The sequence below is a fragment of the Pelophylax lessonae genome, assembly GCF_965119305.1.
Source record: "Pelophylax lessonae genome assembly, chromosome: 3".
NCBI lineage: Eukaryota > Metazoa > Chordata > Amphibia > Anura > Ranidae > Pelophylax > Pelophylax lessonae.
Window position 1 is genome coordinate 573,194,885 of NC_138770.1, and position 22,740 is coordinate 573,217,624.

The window sequence follows — 22,740 nt, forward strand, 5'->3', positions numbered from 1 at the left end:
CATCGTGTTGTTGGAGTGAATACAGAATGAAATATTTGTTTCAATCCAGACTGCAAAATATTTTAAAGCTACAATTGTTGCAGTTCTACCTCCGGAAGGAGCATTTTTCTAGAGCGGTATTAATGTGAGTTTGTTGAGCCTAAGTTATATTATACATACTTCTGCACTTGTGAAGTCTATGGTTACCTGCAATCATGAGATTACAATTACTACAACTGATAAAACTGAATCCAGAGTCTGGAGAAAATCAGGCAAATCCATGGCAATTGAACACTCATAGGGGAGATTTGCTAAAACTGATGCACAAAGAATCCGGCGCTTCTGTGTATTGTAGCCAATCCGCTTCTAACTTCAGCTTGTTCAGTTAAGCTTTGATAATAAAACCTGGAAGCGGATTGGTTTATATGCACAACTGTACCAGATTTTGCATGCTCCAGCTTTAGTAAAATTCCCCATAGTGAATTACTGATCTACAATTCATTGCAAGCCAGTTCACCCTGAAAACTGAAAAATGGTGCAAGTGACTTATGGCGCTTTTCCACTGCATGGAACCAAATAGTTCAGCTTGCTTTTGTGCTTTTTCATTGCTGGTACCGCATGGTATGGTGTAGGAACGGTACGGTACGGCGGCGCTTTTCCACTGCATGGAACCAAACGGTACGGCTCTCTAAAACAGTAACCCCTCGATTGTGGTTTCAAGAGGTACCATACCCGGTACCATATCCCACAACCCTTTGCATGCAGTCACTACTAGCCACTGATTGGTCAGAGAATCCCACCCACCCCGTTGTTATCCCACCCACTTAACTTTAGTACTACTTTAGTGGAAAAGCAAACCATACTGTACCGTACCGAACCGTTCCAACACCGTAGCATGCGGTACCAGCAGTGGAAAAGCAAACAGGGCCAAGCAGGGCCAAGTAGAGCCGAGCCGGTACTTGCAGTGGAAAAGTGCCATTAGTTTACTAGCAAACACACAATACAGGATTCAGTGCGAGTGGGATGCAGTGCTGGTCCCTCTTGAAAGTCAATACAGCGACATTCCCTGCTCACTGATAAGATGAGAGTCACACTCCTCTTGGTGCCTAATTTCATAATCAATAAAAAAGCAGGACACATAATATCCACCTAGAAAACCACACTCCATATATGCGTATCACCCTCAAAAGGACTTGCACATAAGGATAGAGCAGGTGCAATATGCAGTTTTTTATGCACTATGCCATAAAGCACCAAGAGTTCAGAACTCTTTGTGTGTTGCAGCAGAGATGAGTTATAAGAATCCCGCACCCGAATGGTCCATGAATGTCAGGAAGTGGAGGTTTTGGAGTAGTACCCTAGATCTGGGTATGACCCTACTGTCTAACATGGAAGTAGTTTACTTCCTCATTAAGTGCCAACCTGGGAAGTGGAGGTTTTGGAGTAGTACCCTTGATCTGGGTATGATCCTACTGTCTAACATGGAAGTAGTTTACTTCCTCATTAAGTGCCAACCTGGGGAAGAGGGACTACTACATATTTACTAATATGCTGGGCAAAGTGTAAATGTTTGCCAGCAAAGTGAATCTTTAGAAGAAATAGGCAGGTAACCCAATACATTCCAAGTTCCAAACTCTTTACTAGGATACATTAAAATCTGCAAATTTGTGCCACTTTTGATGTAGCCTGGTAAAGAGTTTGGAACTTGGAAGGTACTGGTTTGCTGGCTAATTTCTTCTATGGATTAATGCCATGGGAGCACAAACTCCATCCAAGAGCACCGGTGCTCAGCAATCTATGTGGTAACAGACCAGTTGAGCGTGGGTAAAGTTTCTTCAGTTCAAAGTGAATCCTGGTGCCCATTCCGCCAAAGAGGGCAAGGCAGATTTTCACTAGTCCCTATTCATCATTCGATTCAGTATTAGATCAATTATTTTTAAAACATGAAATTATATTCCTGTATATGAATAATCATTATCATCATTAGGTGGGTAACCTTCAGGACTCTTGCATTAAAACGGACTCACTGAAACACTAATTACTCCACATCCCCTTTCCCACACTACTCCAATTACTCTTGCAATGTGTTTGGCCTAAACACAAATCACTTTCTGAAATGCCCATCATTCGGATGTTTGTAGCTTCCAAGCAAAATTGTATTTAGGCTGCGTATGGTAGCATCTAAAGTACAGCCAAACACTAAAGTCTGGATACAAAACACAAGTGTCATTTATACCAACTGAAATATAGTCAATTTGGAGGTGTTATCCATTGCCACCAATCAGGTGTTACCTGCACTAGAGGAATAATTGCTCTAACGTCAATGGTTGCTTGCTCTAGGCAATGCTTCCACCTTTACTCCAGTTTGTACACACAGTGGGGCTGATTTACTAAAGGCAAATCAACTATGCACTTTGCAAAGTTCAATTGCACTCTGAAAGAGCAGTTGCTCCAGAGCTTAGTAAATGAACATAAGCTCTGCTGACTTCCACCATCCAATCATGTGCAAGCAAAAATTCATTTTTTTCATCCTTGCACATGATTGGGTATTCTTGGTAAAGTGAAACTTTACCTCATTTACTAAGCTCTTGAGCAACTGCACTTTGCAAAGTGCAAAGTCTATTTGCCTTTAGCTAAATCAACCCCAAAGGCGTATCTTTTATCTCAGAGATATCTCTTTTATCTTTGTCCCCTCAATGGCATATTGCAATTTTTGCTCCCAAGTTTCAAACTTGAAGATAACATCCAATTATGACAAAGGAATCTTTGCAGAAAGAGATGACATAAAACCAATATTTGTCTACAAGTATGAAGTAATCAGCAGAGATCTCTGCTAACCTTGTGATAGCATTATATTCCTATTGCTGAAGGGGTTAAATAGTCATTTGTTTATGTGCCACAATCCATCCAAGGAAACAACTTTTTTTCGGTGTGTCATCTGTCAGTGAAAATGGAACCATTCCTCCCTGTTTGTCAGATTACTTAGATGAATTATTCTCTAATGTGGCAAATAAACCAAAAGACAAGGGTACGCAGGGTGTTCTAGAAATTGCATCAAGTTCACTTAGATTCTTCCCCAGTGTCCGTGGCAATCCAGTTAAGAGTCGACTGCACTTAAAGATCACGCTATTTAAGATAATGGGACAGTGCTGTAACAGGATTACAGGAAATGTGAAAGAAAGGACACAGGTACGAAATGTCATTTAGATAAACCCATCACGGAACAGTTGATGAGTATATTGGCCGACCAAAAACATACACGTTAGCTAATACATTAACAGCTTTCTGAAAGTCATAAATTCTTTACAGTTAGTTGAACATTAACAAGTTACTAAACAGTGTCCTTGTTACAGCAAATTAATAGATGTTTGTTGTAGCGTTCACGACATAATTATATTATACTTATGGCCAGTATTATTTTACAAATAAAATACTGTCTAAGATAAAAAAAAAAGCATAAATACAATTTTCTACCAACAAAAAGCAAATCAAATCTAAATCAAACCAACAAAATATACTGCATATAACCAAAGAAGTGGTGTTCCGAGTATGCATTAAAACTATGGGGTTTATATACCAAAATCTAGTGCAGCTCTGCAGAGAAACCAATCAGCTTCCAGGTTTTATTGCCAAAGCTTAATTGGAAAAGCTGAAGTTAGAAGCTGATTGGCTACCATGCACAGCTGCTGCACCAAGTTCTGTGTGTTCCAGTTTTAGTAAATCTCCCACATTTCGTATGCATATATGCACATGTTGTCCTCATGCTGGTGGATAAATAGGACTGAACACTAGGAGGCATGGAGGAGCTCAGCTATGAGAAAAGATTAGAGGAGCTGAATTTATTCTCTCTTGGGAAGAGGAGATTAAGGGGGATAGGATCGACATGTATAAATACATAAGAGGTCCGTGTAGTGAACTTGGTTTGAGTTATTCACTTTAAAGCGGAGTTCCGGGCACAAAATCGATATTTTTTTTTTTGTGCCCGTCCGCTTGTTCCCCTTCACCTGACAAGGAATTGGATAGTTAGGTTTTTTTTTTTTTTAAAACTCACCCTGTAATTGAAGATCGAATATACTCACCTAGTCTTCACTTCCTCCCTCAGCGCCGCGGCTCCGCCGTCACTTCCTGGCTTGCACTGATTCCTGGGAGCTGAACGTCATCGCTCCCAGGAATCAATGCGACGGCACCGGCCCCGCTCGTCACTTCCGGGCGACGCCGCATTCCACTGCTAAACAGCTTCTGGGCATGTGGAGGAATGCGGCGCCGCACCGGAAGTGACGAGAGGGCCAGTGCAGGCACATTCTGGGAGAAGAAGACGCGGAAGAAGACGCCGAAGAGGACCGCGCCGGCTTCAGCTGCCCACAAGAGAGATGGAAACGCTGTGGAAGAAATTTTATAAGTAAGTATTTCTTCTAAAAGGTAAGTGCGAACCGGGACAGATCAGAGGCTAGCCATTGTGGAATGTGCTAGCCCTGACTGTCCCAGGGGTATGTTTATTGAAAAATCATTTCTGTGCCCGGAACTCCGCTTTAAGGTCATTACAAGGGGGCACTCTTTATGTCTGGAGGAAAATAGATTTCGTCTCCAAATATGGAAAGGTTTCTTTACAGATGTGAAAATGTGGAATAGACTCCCTCCAGAGGTGGTTATGGCCAGCTCCTAAATTAACATAATATATCTGGATACTAACATTTATAGGTAAAGTTGATCCAGGGAATATCCGAATGGGATCAGGAAGGAATTTTTTCCCACGCTGGAGCAAATTGGTTCATTATCAGGTTTTTTTGCCTTCCTCTGGATCGACTGTGGGTAAAGGTTTGCGTATATAACATGGTATGATTTAAAACATTTTTTTTTTACAGATATATATATATATTTTTTATTATTACCCCCCCCCCCTTTTATTGGTTGAACTAGATGGATGTGTCTTTTTTTTTTTTCCAACCAGACTAACTATGTTACTATGTAGTATAGGTGAGCATGGTGAGTGAACTTTGAGCTTACTGGCTTTCAACTACTTCCAGACCGCCCACCGCACATATGCTGAGGCAGGGCGGCCCGGCTGTGCAAAACCACGTATAGGTACGTGATTTTGTGCAGGGGTTCTCGGAGTTGTGCACGCACCACTTCCACTGTAATCAGACACAGCGGGAGCCAATCAGTGGGTCCGGCAGCCGCGATCGTGCAGGGGAATGACAGAAAACGTGTAAATGACTTGGCAGGCGGCTGTTCTGTTACAGAGGCAGAGAGAGATCTTGTGTTTCAGCTAAGCGGAAACACAGATCTCTCTTTTCCTCTAGCACAGGGATTCCCAAACTACGGCCCTCCAGTTGTTCAGGAACTAAAATTCCCATCGTGCCTAGTCATGTCTGTGAATGTCAGAGTTTTACAATGCCTCATGGGATGTGTAGTTCTGCAACAGCTGCAGAGCCGTAGTTTGGGAATCCCTGCTCTAGCACATCCACTCCCCCGCAAAGTTAGAAAGCACTCCCTAGGAGCACACTTAACCCCTTGATCACACCTAGTGTTAACCCCTGCCAGTGTCATTTATACAGTAACGGTGCATTTTTTTTTTTTAGCACTGATCACTGTATTGGTGTCACTGGTCCCCAAAAAGTGTCACTTAGTGTCAGATTTGTCCGCCGCAGTCCTGCTAAAAATCACTGATCGCCACCATTATCAGTAAAAACAATAAAAAAAAAAAAATTCCATAAATCTATTCCATAGTTTGTAGGCGCTATAACTTTTGCGGAAAACAATCAAAATACACTTAATAGGATTTTTTTTACCAAAAATATGTAGCAGAATACATATTGACCTAAACTGATGAAAATTTTGATTTTTTTTTTTTTTTATTGGGTATGTTTTATAGCAGACATTTTTTTTTGCAAAATTGTCGGTCTTTTTTTGTTTATAGCGCAAAAAATTAAAACCGCAGAGGAAATCAAATACCACCAAAAGAAAGCTCTATTTGTGGGGAAAAAAGACATAAATCTTATTTGGGTACAGCGTCGCACGTTGCGCAATTGTCAGTTAAAGCAATGCAGTACCGTATCGCAAAAAAATGGCCTGGTCATTAGGGGGTAAAACCTTCCGGAGCTGAAGTGGTTAAAGCATGCAACACAGACTATGCTGTATAGTCATACAGTAGCACAACTACAGCCATAGCATCCCTGCTATTGGGCCCGAGGATAGAAGTGGGGCCCGCATTAGGAAGGTTTTCTGATATCCCCTTTCCAGAAGAGTTGACCTTGGATGCACAGGGACATGTTTTGGGATTGCGCTATTGCTAGTCACATATCTCCTTTGCATGCCCCCTATTTTTGAGCAAATTTATTGCCTTCAGAGCTTCTGGTCATCCTGGTCAGCACTTCAGTTTTGATCTTGTATGCCTTATAGCAGTGATGGCGAACCTTGGCACTCCAGATGTTTTGGAACTACATTTCCCATGATGCTCAACTACACTGCAGAGTGCATGAGCATCATGGAAAATGAAGTTCCAAAACATCTGGGGTGCCAAGGTTCGCCATCACTGACTTATACAGTATTCTATGGCTTCTGGACTAAAGAGTGATGAGATTTGAGGTCTATTTGTTTCAAATGTATAGGGTAATTGTGCAAGGCACTTATGTAATAATATAAAATAGGAATATTCTTTTTTTTTTCGTTACCCGACTACTAGACCACAATGTTGATCACTTCTGGCTGGGGTGGTAAAAGGGATGGGAGGGCTTCAAATATACACTAAAGCCCTAAGATGTTATACTCCAACAAAGGTCAGTTGACACTGAAAAAAAACGGTGAGCTACCAACTAGCTAGCTGGAGAATTAAGGTTACATGGATTGCAGGAAAAAACTTACCAGGAAAGGTTAAAGGACCTTAACATGTATAGCTTGGAAGAAAGAAGAGACAGAGGGGATATGATAGAAACTTTTAAATACATAAAGGGAATAAACTCGGTAAAGGAGGAGAGCATATTTAAAAGAAGAAAAACTACCACAAGAAGACACAGTTTTAAATTAGAGGGGCAAAGGTTTAAAAGTAATATGAGGAAGTATTACTTTACTGAGAGAGTAGTGGATGCATGGAATAACCTTCCTGCAGAAGTGGTAGCTGCAAATACAGTGAAGGAGTTTAAGAATGCATGGGATAGGCATAAGGCTATCCTTCATATAAGATAGGGCCAGGGACTATTCATAGGATTCAGATATATTGGGCAGACTAGATGGGCCAAATGGTTCTTATCTGCCGACACATTCTATGTTTCTATGTTAAAAAGCTAATTCCCTGCACTGCTGCTCTTCTCAGTCAACTTCTATCCACAGCACTGGTCCCTACTAGGATACTGACTTTGCTAGCAGCTCCCTTGCTGACTGTCCTCGATTTAGAATATACTTTATGTTAGGATTAGTTACGCCATCGTCCCAAAGGACACTGCAAGTTTCAAAGAGAGTGGTCACGGGGATGGGGGGGCATCAAAATTTTGCATTGCTAGTTATTCCCCTGTCATCATATGCAAACTTCAAACAATTTCTTTGTTCCTATTAAAACATATCAGTAGGCATTATCTAAAAATGAACATACATGTTCACCAGCACACCATGGATCTTGCACAGCAGGCCAAAGAAACTTTTTATTGCAAAGGGATCACATCAGGACAAGTGCAACGTTTCAGAGTCACGCAGGACCCCTTTGTCAGGCAAGTGATTATCTAAAAATGGACATTCCGCATTCAGAAGGTAAGGTTACAATCATCACACCTGTTTAATAAGCCAGATAAACAACTTTAGAATAGTTTACATTATGAAGAATGCAAGTATGACCAAATAAAGGTACCCCAGGGTGAGACAATAATATTCTATGGCAGCATTTTTTAAAATCAACATCTAATATTAATTTTCACACTATTTAGAATGGTCACATGTCTGTCTGGATGGTATTTTATCCCCTCTTATAGGTAGGCAGGAGGGGAGAAGATGATCTTGCTAAAGCGGAGGTAGTGTGATGAGGAGGAACACCGCTCACGTAGGTCTGTATCCACAATCCATGGTGGGTGCTGAACCCCGGCTCGCCACCGAAAATAGAATAAATTAAGAAATTGGTTGCACACCACCAGGAAATTTGATAGAGAAGAAGTTCTTTATTCGTGCATACACAGGTACAAGGTACAGAAGAATGGATATGGTAGACGCGTTTCACAAGAAGTAAGCTTGTTCACAAGCTTACTTCTTGTGAAACGCGTCTACCATATCCATTCTGCTGTACTTTGTACCCGTGTATGCACGAATAAAGAACTTTTTCTTTATCAAATTTCCTGGTGGTGTGCGACCAATTTCTTCATTTATAGCAGAGGTCGTGTTAACACTGTATTCGTGGCCAACAATGGGATAGGGTGCTGGGTGAAAGGCACAATGACGTTATTCATTCACAGGAATGTAGACAGATTGGAAGGCCAACAATGGAATTTAAAATTCAGTTACTGTTCATGGCCCTCCTCCAGAAGCCATGGCAGGACCAACAGGTAAAAAAGTATTGAAAGAAAGGAGGAATTATTAGTGGTGTTCCATTAAGGATTGGCATTAAATTCTGCCAAGCCTGTATGGAAAACTTGCTTGATAAACAACACTGCTATATCCTGATAGGGAAAGATGTTGTAAAAAAAAAAAATGTCAAAAGAACTCCATCAACTGTCATTCCCATTAGCGTAGGCCAGCTGACAGCCACACACAATCAGTATATTGTCATTAGCGGACTGTGCCCCTCTCTTCTTCAAAGTGTGGGCTGCTCCAGCTTTCAGGACAAAGTATACACAGCAAAAAGGAGTCTAGATGTACATCCAGTGGAGAGCAACGGGACAGACACCCATGGTCTTGAATATACACTGGAAAAGGGGGGACAAATTGTCCTAGACAGAAATACAGCTATAGAATTAGAATTTTATTTATAGATTAGAAAAGAGTTATAACTTCTGACAAGTTTTTATTGCTGTTCGAATCTGGAAGTGTTGGGAAATCTCCCCAGCAACTGTGAGTTCCAATTTATAGTTTACCCATTACTCTTATATTTACCTTATTTCTGAGGTCTTCTGGCTGCTCATGTGACACACAGGATCCTCATTGTGACGGAAGTTTTGGAGTGAACAAGAATCAAACTGTTTATTAAAAACTTAGGCACAAAGAGATATACATTGTGGGACAACCCCTCCCCCTTAGCAGCCAATCCACATACACATATACATCACATAATAGGTTGATCTTAAGGCAGACAGAACAATAGAAGAACAATGGAATGCAGGTACTTAACAATAACAAACCCCACCCCACTAGCAAAGGTCTATGAGAGGCTCCAACAACACTCAAGCAATCTGAAAAGTCAAATTGTCTATCTCTATATATCTCTTGAGGGATATTGTCCAGAAATATTGTCCCAAATGAAAGAGGCCCTTCACTCTTTCAACACAAACCACACATATAGAACCCAGGATAACCGGGGTAACACCAAATGCTGAGTCCGGTGTGGTTGTACAGCGAGTCTGATTAGTGCAGACCCAACTGGGGTTCTTGGTCACCCTGTGCCCCTAATAGACACAGGGTGACTTACACATAAGAGGGGCTGGGGAAGCTGGATAAGGAGTCTCCCAACCTCCCTAAAGCAATCTGGGTTCCACAAACCCCCCAGCCAAAGTGACTCCTGTCACACTCATCACCTCTAATCTGGTGCTGGGTGGTCCTCAGTGGTGCAGTCATTGTCACTGGGCAGGTGACATCAGCACCATTCTTTGCATCCTCATAGCGTGAGTGCAGTGCCCCATGATGATGCCCCTTCTCTAGAGCGGTGTCCAAGACACCATGTACTTACAAGGAACGGATTTTATGATGCTGGTTGTCCAGAAGAGGACCAGCACTGAATCACACAGCGTTGAGTGTGTAGTGGAGAGTGCCCAAGAGGAGGTGAGTATTGCTGCCAGAGCTCCATTTTTTGTTCTTACTGCTGCAGGGCTACAGATCTAGAGAAATTAAATCATAACACTACATACATGGAGTTTGCACATTCTACCTGTGTTTACATGGGTTTCATTCTACTATTCCAAAGACATGCTGGTCGGTTTTTTGGCTCCTGTCTAAATTGACCGTAGTATATGGGTGCAGGTCTGGCAGGAGCGTAATATAAAAACCTGTAATAAGGGCAGAGACTGATGTGAATGCACAATATGTAAAGCACTGTCTAAATTGATTGCGTTATACAAATACCTCTAATAAATGAAATAAATAAATGTGCAATTGGGCTTTAAAGGCTTGCTCACATGTGCAGAACTCTCTGTAAAGCGATTCATGGTGGAACACTTTTCAGAGGAGGATAGAGCAGCTACTGCCAGGCATTCAGGAGATGAAACTTCCCCTTCTGGATGCCTGCTTTTTTTTTTTTTGCAGCCAAATGGGGATCTTGAATGGGAATATAATGCCGCAACCATGAGTCGAAAGCTTGGTTGTGGTACATAGGAGTGTGTGCTAACATGACCACTGGACATGAACTTGTAGCTGGGTGGTATGGGGGGGAAGGGGCAGTAAAACCATGTCCAACTGCCTATTTTAACTGCCTTTCCCTTGGCTGCTCGTGTAAAGGAGGCCTAAGTGACTATTACTACAAACTCTGTTCCTCTGAAGCACAGATCATTAGTTGCAATTTTTTTTACGGGATGAAATTAAAATTGTCTCTCAGATTGGCTGAGAAAAGATTAGTTAAAGTGGAACTCCACCCAAAAGGGGAAGTTCCACTTTAAGGACTCGTCCCCCTCTCCTCTTGCACAATTGGCACTTTTGAGGAGCGGTAAGGGGGGAAAGCAGGTACCCAATTTTGACAGGTACCTGCTCCCACTTCCGTTCCGAGCGGTGCTCGGCGACGGAAGTTCTCCTCCCTTCCTCCCACCTTTAGTCTGCTGGGACGTGTACAGGCTCCAGAAGACTGCATCCACCAATCAGGATGCGCAGCACGACTCGCCCATGCGCAGTGGGCACCCGGCTGTGAAGCCGCAAGCTGTCACAGCCCGGTGCCCATAGTGAAGATGCCGGACCGCCGAAGGAAGACAGAGAATGAAGACGGCTGGGGTGAGCTCAAGGCTTGACCATGGGACAGGTGAGTGTGAGTGACACTTTTTGTAGCTGCTGACTTATTTTTTTGATAGGTGCCTGGGGCTCCTCTTTAACTATGTTATATATATATATATATATATATATATATATATATATATATATATATATATATTTGTTCTAGAAATGTTATAGATAGGCAACTCCTATCCTCATAATTAATAATACCTACTGCAGTAGGGAACAGTTATTTTGGAAAGATGCTGAGTGTATCTTTTTGTGCCTGTTCCCTACTGCAGTAGTTATTCTAATTTGGAACCACTAATCAATATGAGGATAGGAGTTGCCTATCTATAAAATGTCCAGAACAATATATATACTGTATATATATATATATATATATATATATATATACACATACACTATATTGTCAAAGTATTGGGGGGACGCCTGCCTTTACATACACATGAACTTTAATGACATCCCAGTCTTAGTTCGTAGGGTTCAAAATTGAGTTGGCCCACCTTTTGCAGCTATAACAGCTTCAACTCTTCAGGGAAGACTGTCCACAAGGTTTAGGAGTGTGTCTGTGGCAATGTCTGACCATTCTTCCAGAAGCACATTTGTACGGTCAGGTACTGATGTTGGATGAGAAGGCCTGGCTCGCATTCTCTGCTCTAATTCATCCCAAGGATGTTCTATTTGGTTTAGGGCAGGACTCTGTGCAGGCCAGTCAAGTTCCTCCACCCCAAACTTGTTTATCAATGTCTTTATGGACCTTGCTTTGTGCACTGGTGCACAGTCATATTGGAACAGGAAAGGAGCCAACCCCAAACTGTTCCCACAAATTTGGGAGCATGAAATTGTCCAAAATGTCTTGGTATGCTGACGCCTTAAGAGTTCCCTTTACTGGAACTAAGAGGCCAAGCCCAACCCCTGAAAAACACCCCACATCAAAATCCCCCCTCCACCAAATGATTTGGACCAGTATATAAAGCAAGGTCCACAAAGACATTGATAAGTGAGTTTGGGGTTGAGGAACTTGACTGACCTGCACAGAGTCCTGACCTCAACCCAAAACCCCATAGAACAACTTTTGGGTGAATTAGAGCAGAGACTGCGAGCCAGGCCTTCTCGTCCATCATCAGTGCCTGACCTCACAAATGCGCTTCTGGAAGAATCATCAAACATTCCCATAGACACATTCCTAAACTTTGTGGACAGCCTTCCCAGAAGAATTGAAGCTGTTATAGCAGCAAAGGGTACGCCAACTCAATTCTGAACCCTACAGACTAAGACTTATTTATTTTTTGACATTGCAGCGGACAGATTAGACACCCAACTGACATTTTTGACACTTTTGGGGGGACCAGCGATATCACTACAGTAATCAGTGCTACAAATATGCACTGTTGCTGTACTAATGACACTGGCAGGAAAGGGGTTAACACCATGGGGTGATCAAAGGGTTAAATGTGTCCCTAGGGGATGCTTTCCAACTGTGCGGGGGGTGGGCTTGCTGAATGAACACAGAGACCTGTGTTTTGCGGGACAGAGCCGAGACCTGAAGCAGTAAAACTATGGTGGCAGGTTGGCAAGCGGATATATATATATACATAAACACATACATATATATTTTAATTTTTTTTATTTAGTGTTCACCATTGCAATTCTCCGAGGAAATATCACTGTAAGAAAAATAAAAATCCAATGGCGGCTGGTCAGCAAGTATATATATATATATATATATATATATATATATATATATATATATATATATATATATATATATATATATATATATATATATACATACATATATATATTTTTTTTTTAAATTTAGTGTTCATTATTGCAATTTACCGAGGAAATATCACTGTAAAAAAAAGAAAAGTGTAATGGTGACAAAAGCTGCAGCAGTCCATATTAAACAGTGCAACTATGCTATTTTTTTTTCCTACACATCCGGTTTCGTTTCGCGGGACAGAGCCGAGCTGCCGTAGTAAAACTATGGCGGCTGGTCGGCAAGCGAATATATATATATATATACACACACACATAACTATATATATATATATATATATATATTTTTTTTTTTTTTTTAGTGTTCACTATTGCAATTTACCGAGGACATATCACTGTATATATATATATATATATATATATATATATATATATATATTTTTTTTTTTTTTTTTTTAATTTAGTAAATAAAAATCTAATGGCGGCTGGTCAGCAAGCAAGCATATATATATGTATGTATATATATATATATATATATATATATATTTTTTTTTTTTTATTTAGTGTTCATTATTGCAATTTACAGAGGAAATATCACTGTAAAAAAAAAAAAAAAATCTAATGGTGACAAAAGCTGCAGCAGTCCATATTAAACAGTGCAACTATGCTATTTTTTTTTTCCTACACATCCGGTTTCGTTTCGCGGGACAGAGCCGACCTGCCGTAGTAAAACTATGGCGGCTGGTCAGCAAGCATGTATATATATATATATATATTTTTTTTTTTTTTTTAAATTTAGTAAATAAAAATCTAATGGCGGCTGGTCAGCAAGCAAGCATATATATATATATATATATATATATATATATATACACACACAACTATATATATATATATATATATATATATATATATATTTTTTTTTTTTTTTTTTTAGTGTTGACCATTGCAGTTTACCGAGGACATATCACTGTAAGAAAAATAAAAATAAAAATGTAATGGTGACAAAAGCTGCAGCAGTCCATATTAAACAGTGCAACTATGCTATTTTTTTTTCTACACATCAAAAAATAAATGTTAGATCGGTTGGCTTCCAGTGAGTTCCAGTAGCCTTTGTGAGCCCCAGCTTTCCCACTCCTTCACATTTTGTTGTAAGTACTCCAAAACTGAAGTCTCTGTCAAACGGGCTTTGGAAATAGACCTGTCAGTGCTTTTTAAGGTGGCAAAAAGTATGAAGCAGTCTGCAAAATGTCATAGCTGCTTCCTTAAATAACATCTCGGCAGATTCTTTAGTTATCACTCACCAAACAACTGCACACCTGCAGAGTCCCACAGGGTAATCAAAGCTTACTTCAAGGACCAAGGTCACCATAGCACTTGTAAAATCAGAGACAGGGTGGGGTATGAATAGAGAGGCACAGAAAAATACACACTGGAGCAGATCTGCGGCTAGAAGACTCCTTTGGGTGCAGTCTAGTGGCCTCATTACCTAGGCAGCTGGATCTAGTTTCCAGCACTTCGCTCCCACAAGAGAAAACAACAAATTCACATAGGATGCTGACATATGCTAAACTGATCGACGAGGTGAAAGCTTATACACCCTTCATGGGGTCGGCTGCATGTGGACTTGTGATGAAAAATGTTCCCATAATAACCATTTTTTTGTTTTTGCTAATGTTGAGTCTCCGATGATTCAGTGGCTACCTTAGCACCCTGGAGGTTAACGATTACACCAACACCTTGCAAACGCTGTATCCTTTTTTTTACATAATATCACAGCTGCCCCTTCTCGCAATGAAGGCAGCTTCCTCATTGTCGCAGGCCAGACTTTTCTTGTGTGCCAAGTGATTGACCACAAACAAAAGCTTGTTTGACCAACACTTGTTCTCTAACAAAACACGGGCTGAAGGAGGAAGTAGAGAATAGAAGGGCACATTGATGTTCCGATCTTTTCCAGCCCAGACAGGGAAGCCTTATCCCCTCACACACAACTCTTGCTAAACAATGCTGTCTAGGCCATATGTCTTTTTTTTCAGTCCGAGTATTACAAAAACAAGATACTATCAGCAACGACACTCACATTCTACATGTACGTATGCCAACGCATAGTTAAAAAGAAAAAAAAAACCTTACTATTGGCAACAGAATTAACCACAACGTTACAGAATTCTGGCAAGCATAATCATATCGGCTGTTTTGAGACAATAGTTAAATAATTTGGTATTATCTGATTAAGTTGGGCTTTTACTGCCATCTAATGATTAAAAATATTGTGAGCTACTACTATGACCAAACTGCCCGTGTTTATTTTGTATCATATATTTTTAGGCCTTGGTGGGGAAATTATACTGCAAATATCTGCATCCAGTGGTTCGGGTGTTTGCAAACAGCATTTGCAAGTCAATGACAGGCTGACGAGGGCCTTCACATAGCAAGTAGTTACATGTGGTTAGGCAGTGGTGTATTTAGGTTTTGTGCTGCCCTAGGCCTGACTAAACTTGTGCACCCCCTAATTTAAATAACATACCGGCAGGTGGGGGTGCCAGACTGATTTGCCTCCTGGACCCTGCCCTCCGGCTCAATTTGCCCAATAAGACTGGCACTATACTAAAAGTGTAGCGCAAGCCGGTGGGGACCCTTTTTCCTGCGGGAGCCGGGAGGAGGCTGTTTGTTTTTCAGTGCGGGTAGCAGCTTTTTTGCTGCCCCCCCCCCCCTGCAAAGTGTCGGCCTAGGCCAAGATACAGCACTGTGGTTAGGGACAGATGATCCACCCTGGGCACATATATGGTGCTTTTCCACTGCATGGAACCGAACGGTTCGGCTCGCTTTTGTGCTTTTCCACTGGGGGTACCGCATGGTACGGTGTAGGAACGGTTCGGTGCGGTACGGCAGCGCTTTTCCACTACATAGAACCGAACGGTACGGCTCCCTTAAACAGTACCACCTCAGTTGTGGTTGCAACAGGGCCGTACCGGTACCATATCCCACAATCCTTTGCATACAGCCTTGACTGTTTGTCACTACTAGCCACTGATTGGTCAGAGAATCATTGTTATCCCACCCACTTACTTTAGTACTACTTTAGTGGAAAAGCAAACCATACCAAACCGTAGCGAACCGTTCCAACACCGTACCATGCAGTGGAAAACCAAACAGGGCCAATCACGGCCAAGCAGGGCCGAGTAGACCTGAGTCGGTACTTGCAGTGGAAAAGTGCCTTTAGATTAAGACCAGGACCGATGATCTGTCCCTGACCACAGCTGGATGTGCAGATACATGCGGATACATGCATACAGCTGTGGCTCCTGTCAGCCCATCATTGACTTGTACAGGCTTCCTGGTTGTGGCTGAGGACAAACATCTGGATTCCTGGTTGCAGATATGTGTAGTATACTTGCCATACCATGGTGGATTTGTCCATTCTAATAAGGCCATTAAGACATTTAAGGGGGTTCTAGATGTCTATTATTAAATTATAATAGTGCGAATTGGATGCAGGTTTCTCCGCATCCAATTCTCTTGTCAGGAGACTGTGACCAGTTCTCAATGAAGCTGGTTCACACAGCCCCGGGACGGCTGCGGAGAGATTTGCAGAAGAGTCCTGTGCGTCTTCTGGTCCATTTTAGGTCAAAATCCAAAAATGTGGACCTTATTCTTCCCTGAAACGGAGAACAGGGACACACTGGACTACTGTTGGGAGCCGCTCTGCACAGCGATGTAAATCCAGTGTCAGGAAATCCAAATTGGTCTGTGTATCAATAACTGGTAATGCAGACTTCCACCCAAAAGGAGAAGCTCCCCCTGTTTGCACCCCTCACTGATACATTTTGCAATTTTTGGGGGGAGTGGGTACCTGGTTTTGACAGGTACCTGCTACCACTTCCAGGTAATATCGGTGATCTACGACATTTCTGGCCCCTCCTCCTTCCCCCGGTTCCTCCTGGGAGACACAGAGGTCCCAGAGGATGGTGCAACCATTCAGAAAGCACAGCAAGCCTAGCACAGGTGCAGTAGGAAACCGGCTGTGAAGCCAGAAGGCTTCACTTCCTGTTTCCCTTATTACAGATGCCAGCACCTGCACCAGAAGCTGATTGATAAACCGGCTAAGGATGCCGGTATCGCGGGATGTAGATGCTATAACTTATGCACAAACCAATCAATATAGGCTTCTTGGGATATGTAGCAGAAAACATATTGGCCTAAATTTTTGAAGAAATTCGATTTTTACATTTTTAATAAGTTTAACAGCAGAAAGTAAAAAATATTGTATTTTTTTCAAAATTGTCTCACTTTTTTTTTTGTTTATAGTGCAAAAAAAATGTAAACGCAGAGGTCATCAAATACCAGCTAGGGAAAACTCTGTTTTTGGGGAAAAAATTATATACATTTTGTTTGAGTACAGCGTTGCATGACCGCGCAATTGTCAGTTAAAGTAACACAGTGCCATATCACAAAAAATGGCCTGGTCATGAAGGGGGGTAAATCTTTCGAAAGACAAGTGGGTAAATATGCAGCTTTCATTTAGGTGTTAGTTCACCTTTTCAGACTAATGCATCTTTATACTTTTTAATACTAGTATTGATGGTGATCAGCGATTTATGGCAGGGCTGCAATATTGCGGCGGCGGCCAATCTGACAATAACTGACACTTTTTGGGAACCAGTGAAACTAATACATTGATCAGTGCTAAAAATATGCACTGTCACTGTACTAATGAGATTGTCTGGGAAGGGGTTAAACATCTAGGGCGATTAAAGGGTTATATGTGTGCCTAACCAGTGTTTTTGTGTAAACAGTGTGTTTCTTTTACTAAGGGATGTGCTGGATTTTATTCCCTTTGCAGGGAAACAAAACCCAGCATATCCCCACTGACAAGACTGAGCTCTCCATTGTTTATATAGGCAAAGCTTTGTTCTGTGTCTCTCCTCGACGATCAGTGGGTGCCAGTGGACATCCATTGGCTGGCACCCGCTGATTGGCTTGTGCTGTGTCTAATTACAGCAGAGGCAGCGTGTGCATTCGCCCCTATGCAGAATTGCAGAAACACATATATAAATATAGGAGGAAGACGAGCTTGTGCCTCGTCGAAACATTAAACCATCATTGTCCATTCAACTTTCAAGACCCGTGAGTGCCGCTCTCTTCTTTGGTTTATATGCGCTGTCTCTGCTGTGCAACGGGTCCATTTTTTATCCCCGACTTGTGTGTGGTGGCAGCCATTGGATATTATATATATATATATATATATATATATATATGATTCTTCAAAAAACGACCGCCCTGTAGCCGTAAATCTACTATAGGGTGGTTGCTGAGTAGTTAAAAAACAACTTACATTTATTGGATGAGTTTACATCCACTTTAATGAATAGTCTTTTTTGGGGTGTCTCCAAAACGTCTCTTGTCTGTGGCAAACTAAAATGTGCATCTTTTCTTTAATGGATCTACCCCCTTAGATTACTTGACAAAAACTCCGCGCCAGCCTTACCTGTGCATACATATGAATGTACAGGTATAGGAATGGGGATTTGAATGACAACCCTTTTCTTATTTTTGTTCTGATGTATGAGAACAATCATGTAAAGGCGGAACATTTCCATGCAAATATACTTTACCCCAGTCAGTGTTCTCCCTATTAGGCTGTAGCCCAATTTTCCACCATAACAGGGGAAAATACAGACATCAGAACGAAAGTTTATGAAGTTAATCTATATACTTTAGCTAAGACTGGCACCAGTTTATTCAGTACTATAATTTTGAATGGCTGATTCAAAGAGCGCAGGCAAATAAACAAAGAAATGTGTCCATGTGGAGACAAGACCCTGGCTAGGAGCTTGCAGCTGCTTTTTGTAAATGCTGGAGTAGCAGATGTGGCAAGGCCAAAGCTGAGCAAGGCATCAGCTATGTCCATTGTATCTTCTTTTTACACGTCTTAGGTATAACTATTACATTGTTCGAATTTGCATTGTGTAAATATGTCACATTCTGTACAACCTGAGATTTTTTTTTTTTTTTCCATTTTATTAAAAAATGTGAGGGCTGTGAGGAACAAGGACAATTTCAGATGCTTTCATATATGAGACCTAATAACCTTGCTCTGCCTCTGGTCTCTGTTGTGAAAAATTCCAAAGGACAGACATACCTCTGCACTTCTTCCTGCAATCAGTGAATCAGTATTAAAGTAGTATTAAACCTTCTGTGTTTTTTTAGTTTAAAGGGTAAGTCCACCTTTAGGTAAAAAATAATAAACGAACACATTTTTGCAGGAAAATATATGTGCATTTGTTTTTTTTGTTTTTTTTTCCTAAAGGAGCCTGCAACGCATTACCAGCAATCAGTGGATCGCGGGTGCAAAGTCAGGCCACTACACACTCCGGTTTTCTGTCCATACCTCTGCATGGGATTTCAGTTAGAAAGCTGGAAGGAGTGTAAGTGGACTACAAGTTACTTATCAGCACACTCCTAGTTCACTACAAGCAGTCTGCCACAGTGGCAGATGGGACGTGTAGTTCATTCATTCACAGATCCTGCTCAAGAAGAGAGAGCAGCAGTGACCGGTCTTTATTATAGGAAGCTCCTACACAGAGGCAAAGTTCCATGTTGGATTACAGCACAGATCAGGAATAAAATACACAAGGGATACCAAGATTCAAATAAGAATACCCTTGCCTCTTGCCAGGGCTGCCATCAGGAGGGTACAGCCAATACACTTGTAAGGGGCCTGGATGTCCCAAGGGGCCCAGCCAGCACCCCCTACAGCAGCAGCATAATAAAACGAAACTTTTACCAGTGTCGCCTGCAATAGAGAAGCACTACCTGCAGGCTGCAGCCCTGCACACAAGCCATAGAAGCCAGGACATTGATTCCTCCTCTCTGTATCCCCCCTCGAAGGTGATCCGTGATCTGGCACTCGCTCCACTTCCTACCCTGCTGAGGTGGAGCCATTAGTAATGTGATTGGGCGGGACTCGAATGCATGAAGATAAAAAAAACCTTCTGTCTTTAGAACCACTTTCAGTTGTAAGAGTGTTAAAATAAAAGTGGGTGCACTGAAGCACTGGGATGGCCAGTGGGCGTATTTGGTGGGATGGCCAGTCGGCGGACCCTGGGGAATGTTGGTTTATCAGGCCCCGGGGGGCCCAGGCCTAAAGCTGTGTAAGGGGCCCCAAAATATCTGATGGCTGCACTACCTCTTGCATTTAGGCAATATTTGCTTATCACAGAAATCAGCTTGTAATTACAGGGAAGTAGCATGTCTATGTGGACTTCACCTTATGGTCCCCTTTGCACCACAATAGAAGAGGTTTACTGTGCGTCCTGCAACTCAAAAGATCAACAATGTCTGCACATCTATTGCTGCGACTCCAAAAAAAGACAGCTACGGACCACCAAACGGTGCAAGTCCCCTGCAGGATGCAGTGAAGGAGTTAAAGGACAAGTCCGTTTTCAGCACATACAATTCATTTTTACTCGTTGCTGCAACCTGAGCATACGACTTAACTGCCAGGGGTACCTGCTCTGCTGACAACCCCCAAGTTTAGCCACTGAAATAAATAGAAGCAAAGTCCACATGCGGTTTTTACCTTTGCCCTTTCCCCTAATATCCATGCTCACAGCACAGGCTAGACACATGAGTGCAAATTGTGTTGAGTGTTATACTATCTGAGCTGCTGCAGAAGTCTCAGGATTCAGGAGAGGCAATGGACCAAAGCAGAATGCACAATTGTTGCACAGTGTATCTTTCTCTTGATATATTGCTATTTTATCACTGGGTTAGAAAGTCAGTAAGTTGACTGATGTTACTTGCACTCCTGGTGCTATTCTACCCATTGTTCTGCCACCCTCAGGAATACTAAGTGTTCTTGCAACCCACAGTTAACCCATACATTTATAACACCCAGCGCTGGTGGGTGGCCTACTCTCAAGCATTGTTCTTTCCTGTATCACACACTAATCAAGCCCGGTGGGAGAAAAAAGGAGTAGAGGTCTTAACTAAATACACAGCTGTGGGGTGATATTGCTATCTTAATAGAAAAACAAGGGGGGCTTTTATTTTGGCTCGGCAAATCAGAAGATAAATGGGGCTCTGTGCTGTTTGACATGTGAATTCTGTTACAAACTCGGGATTTATATCATGTCTCTGCTGTCTTTAACAGCCACGCTTTTCTACATAAATGCCAGCCGCTGTCAAAGTGGTCAGCAATGCATTGCAAAATGCTTTGTGGCTGAAACGATTCTGTAACATGAGGCTGTCTGGGTGAGCTTAACTGTAAAAGGGAACTACAGAGGCACGCTGGGAACAACAGTTACTAATATATAATGGCCAAAATCTACATGCCAAAATACTGCTGGTGATTTCCAGAGACAGACCCAGGTTTAGAAAGCTTGTCCCTAGAAATTGTATTCCTAGCCTAGGAAAGGTCCCATGATTTTCAATTTGGACAGGTCTTCCATATATTTCCTACATTTATATGCTAGATTAACCAGACCAGTGCAGCAATTTTAGATAATACTCTGTACTTCATTACTGAAGAACTACAAGTCCCATCATGCTATGCAAACCTCTATCAGGCATTTGTAGTTCCCAATCAGCTTCTGAGCAGCTGAATAAATTAACCTCTTTTTCACCATAGGGAAAAAAAACATTAATATTCAGTCATTTACAGCAACTTTTGTCTTTAAAGCGGAAGTATACCCATCAATTTATTGGGTTTCAAAAAACAGTTACATTCCCGGCATGCCAGGAATGCTAGCTATCACATTGGCCGTGCTCTCAACCAAACAGTCAAACCATCCAATGGCTGGTGTCATAACTGATCCCATGTGCAGCATTATGACAGTTGAAGATTAAACAGAGGCCAAGATGGCAGCTTCCTTGGCTGAAAACGATAGGAGGGTTTACTTCCACTTTAAATGTATCTTTCGGCGGTTCACCTATAGTAAATTGGTTGCTCTAAGTATGTTTCACGTAACCTCTACTTTTTAACTTACTGAACATTCCTTCTGGTGGATCATAATAATTATAGATCTGCTGCTGATCTTAGCTGGCTTCTGCCAGTGTGACGATATACGGTGCAATACATCATCATCTGCCGACAATGGTAATCCATGCCCATTCTTCCTTTACATAAGAAGATTCCATATAGTGAGGAACAAAGACATCTCTCCTGAGAGAAAAATGGAGACTGCCATTGCTGAGCCCTCATTCTGAAAATGCTAGTTGCCTGGTTGTATTTCTGGTTACAAGCTGGGAAAAAATATTCGAATAAGGTGATCTGACTTCACTCTAGTTTGGTTGTATGCTAGATCTGGGTCAATGGCTAAGTATTTTTAAAAACAGGCCAGGGTCTGAGACCTCCATATTTTTCTTAGTACAGGTTTCTTTAAAGTGAATGTTTCAAACAGATTTTTTAACGTAGGAACAAGCATATCGGCAAACCTGCTAGCCCCATTGGGAGAAAGCCTAGAGCAGTGATGGCGAATCTTGGCACCCCAGATGTTTTGGAACTACATTTCCCATGATGCTAAACTACACTGCAGGTTGCAGGAGCATCATGGGAAATGTAGTTCTAAAACATCTGGAGTGCCAAGGTTCGCCATCACTGGCCTAGAGTAATAGTTGTACATTGGGTTACAGGTAAACTCAAGACCCCTGTCCATGACTTTGTGTAAGACAGCCAACAGGAAGATGTACCGTAGGTGTCTAAAGTGTGTGATAGCGCTAGACCGATAGAGGTGAGGCTTGGTTCTGATGTATATACAATGGAGTGTGTCTTCCTTCAAAGGAGCTAATCCCTTTTAAAGCTATAATGAATGTGGATCTTGTTCCAGTCCTAGGCTGCTACGTCTCTGATCACAACCAAAGGAGCACTCAGCAGATGGTAAACCCTGCAGTGGATATTGAGGAGGGCCTGGTATAAAAGTTCATATC

The 22,740-nt window shown here is 41.8% G+C and overlaps 1 protein-coding gene across 6 annotated transcripts in view; it reads right to left on the reverse strand.

The window, feature by feature from the left end:
- Positions 1-22,740, reverse strand: part of BCL11A (BCL11 transcription factor A) — a 177,816-nt gene that overhangs the window by 39,683 nt on the left and 115,393 nt on the right. For 4 of the 6 annotated variants that reach the window (XM_082249238.1, XM_082249235.1, XM_082249234.1 and 1 more), the window contains exon 3: positions 21,372-21,428. The exons of the other annotated variants lie outside the window; for them this stretch is intronic. In XM_082249238.1, coding sequence (XP_082105364.1) covers positions 21,372-21,428 — 57 coding nt within the window. The remainder of the gene's footprint in view (positions 1-21,371; positions 21,429-22,740) is intronic. 6 annotated transcript variants of the gene reach the window in all.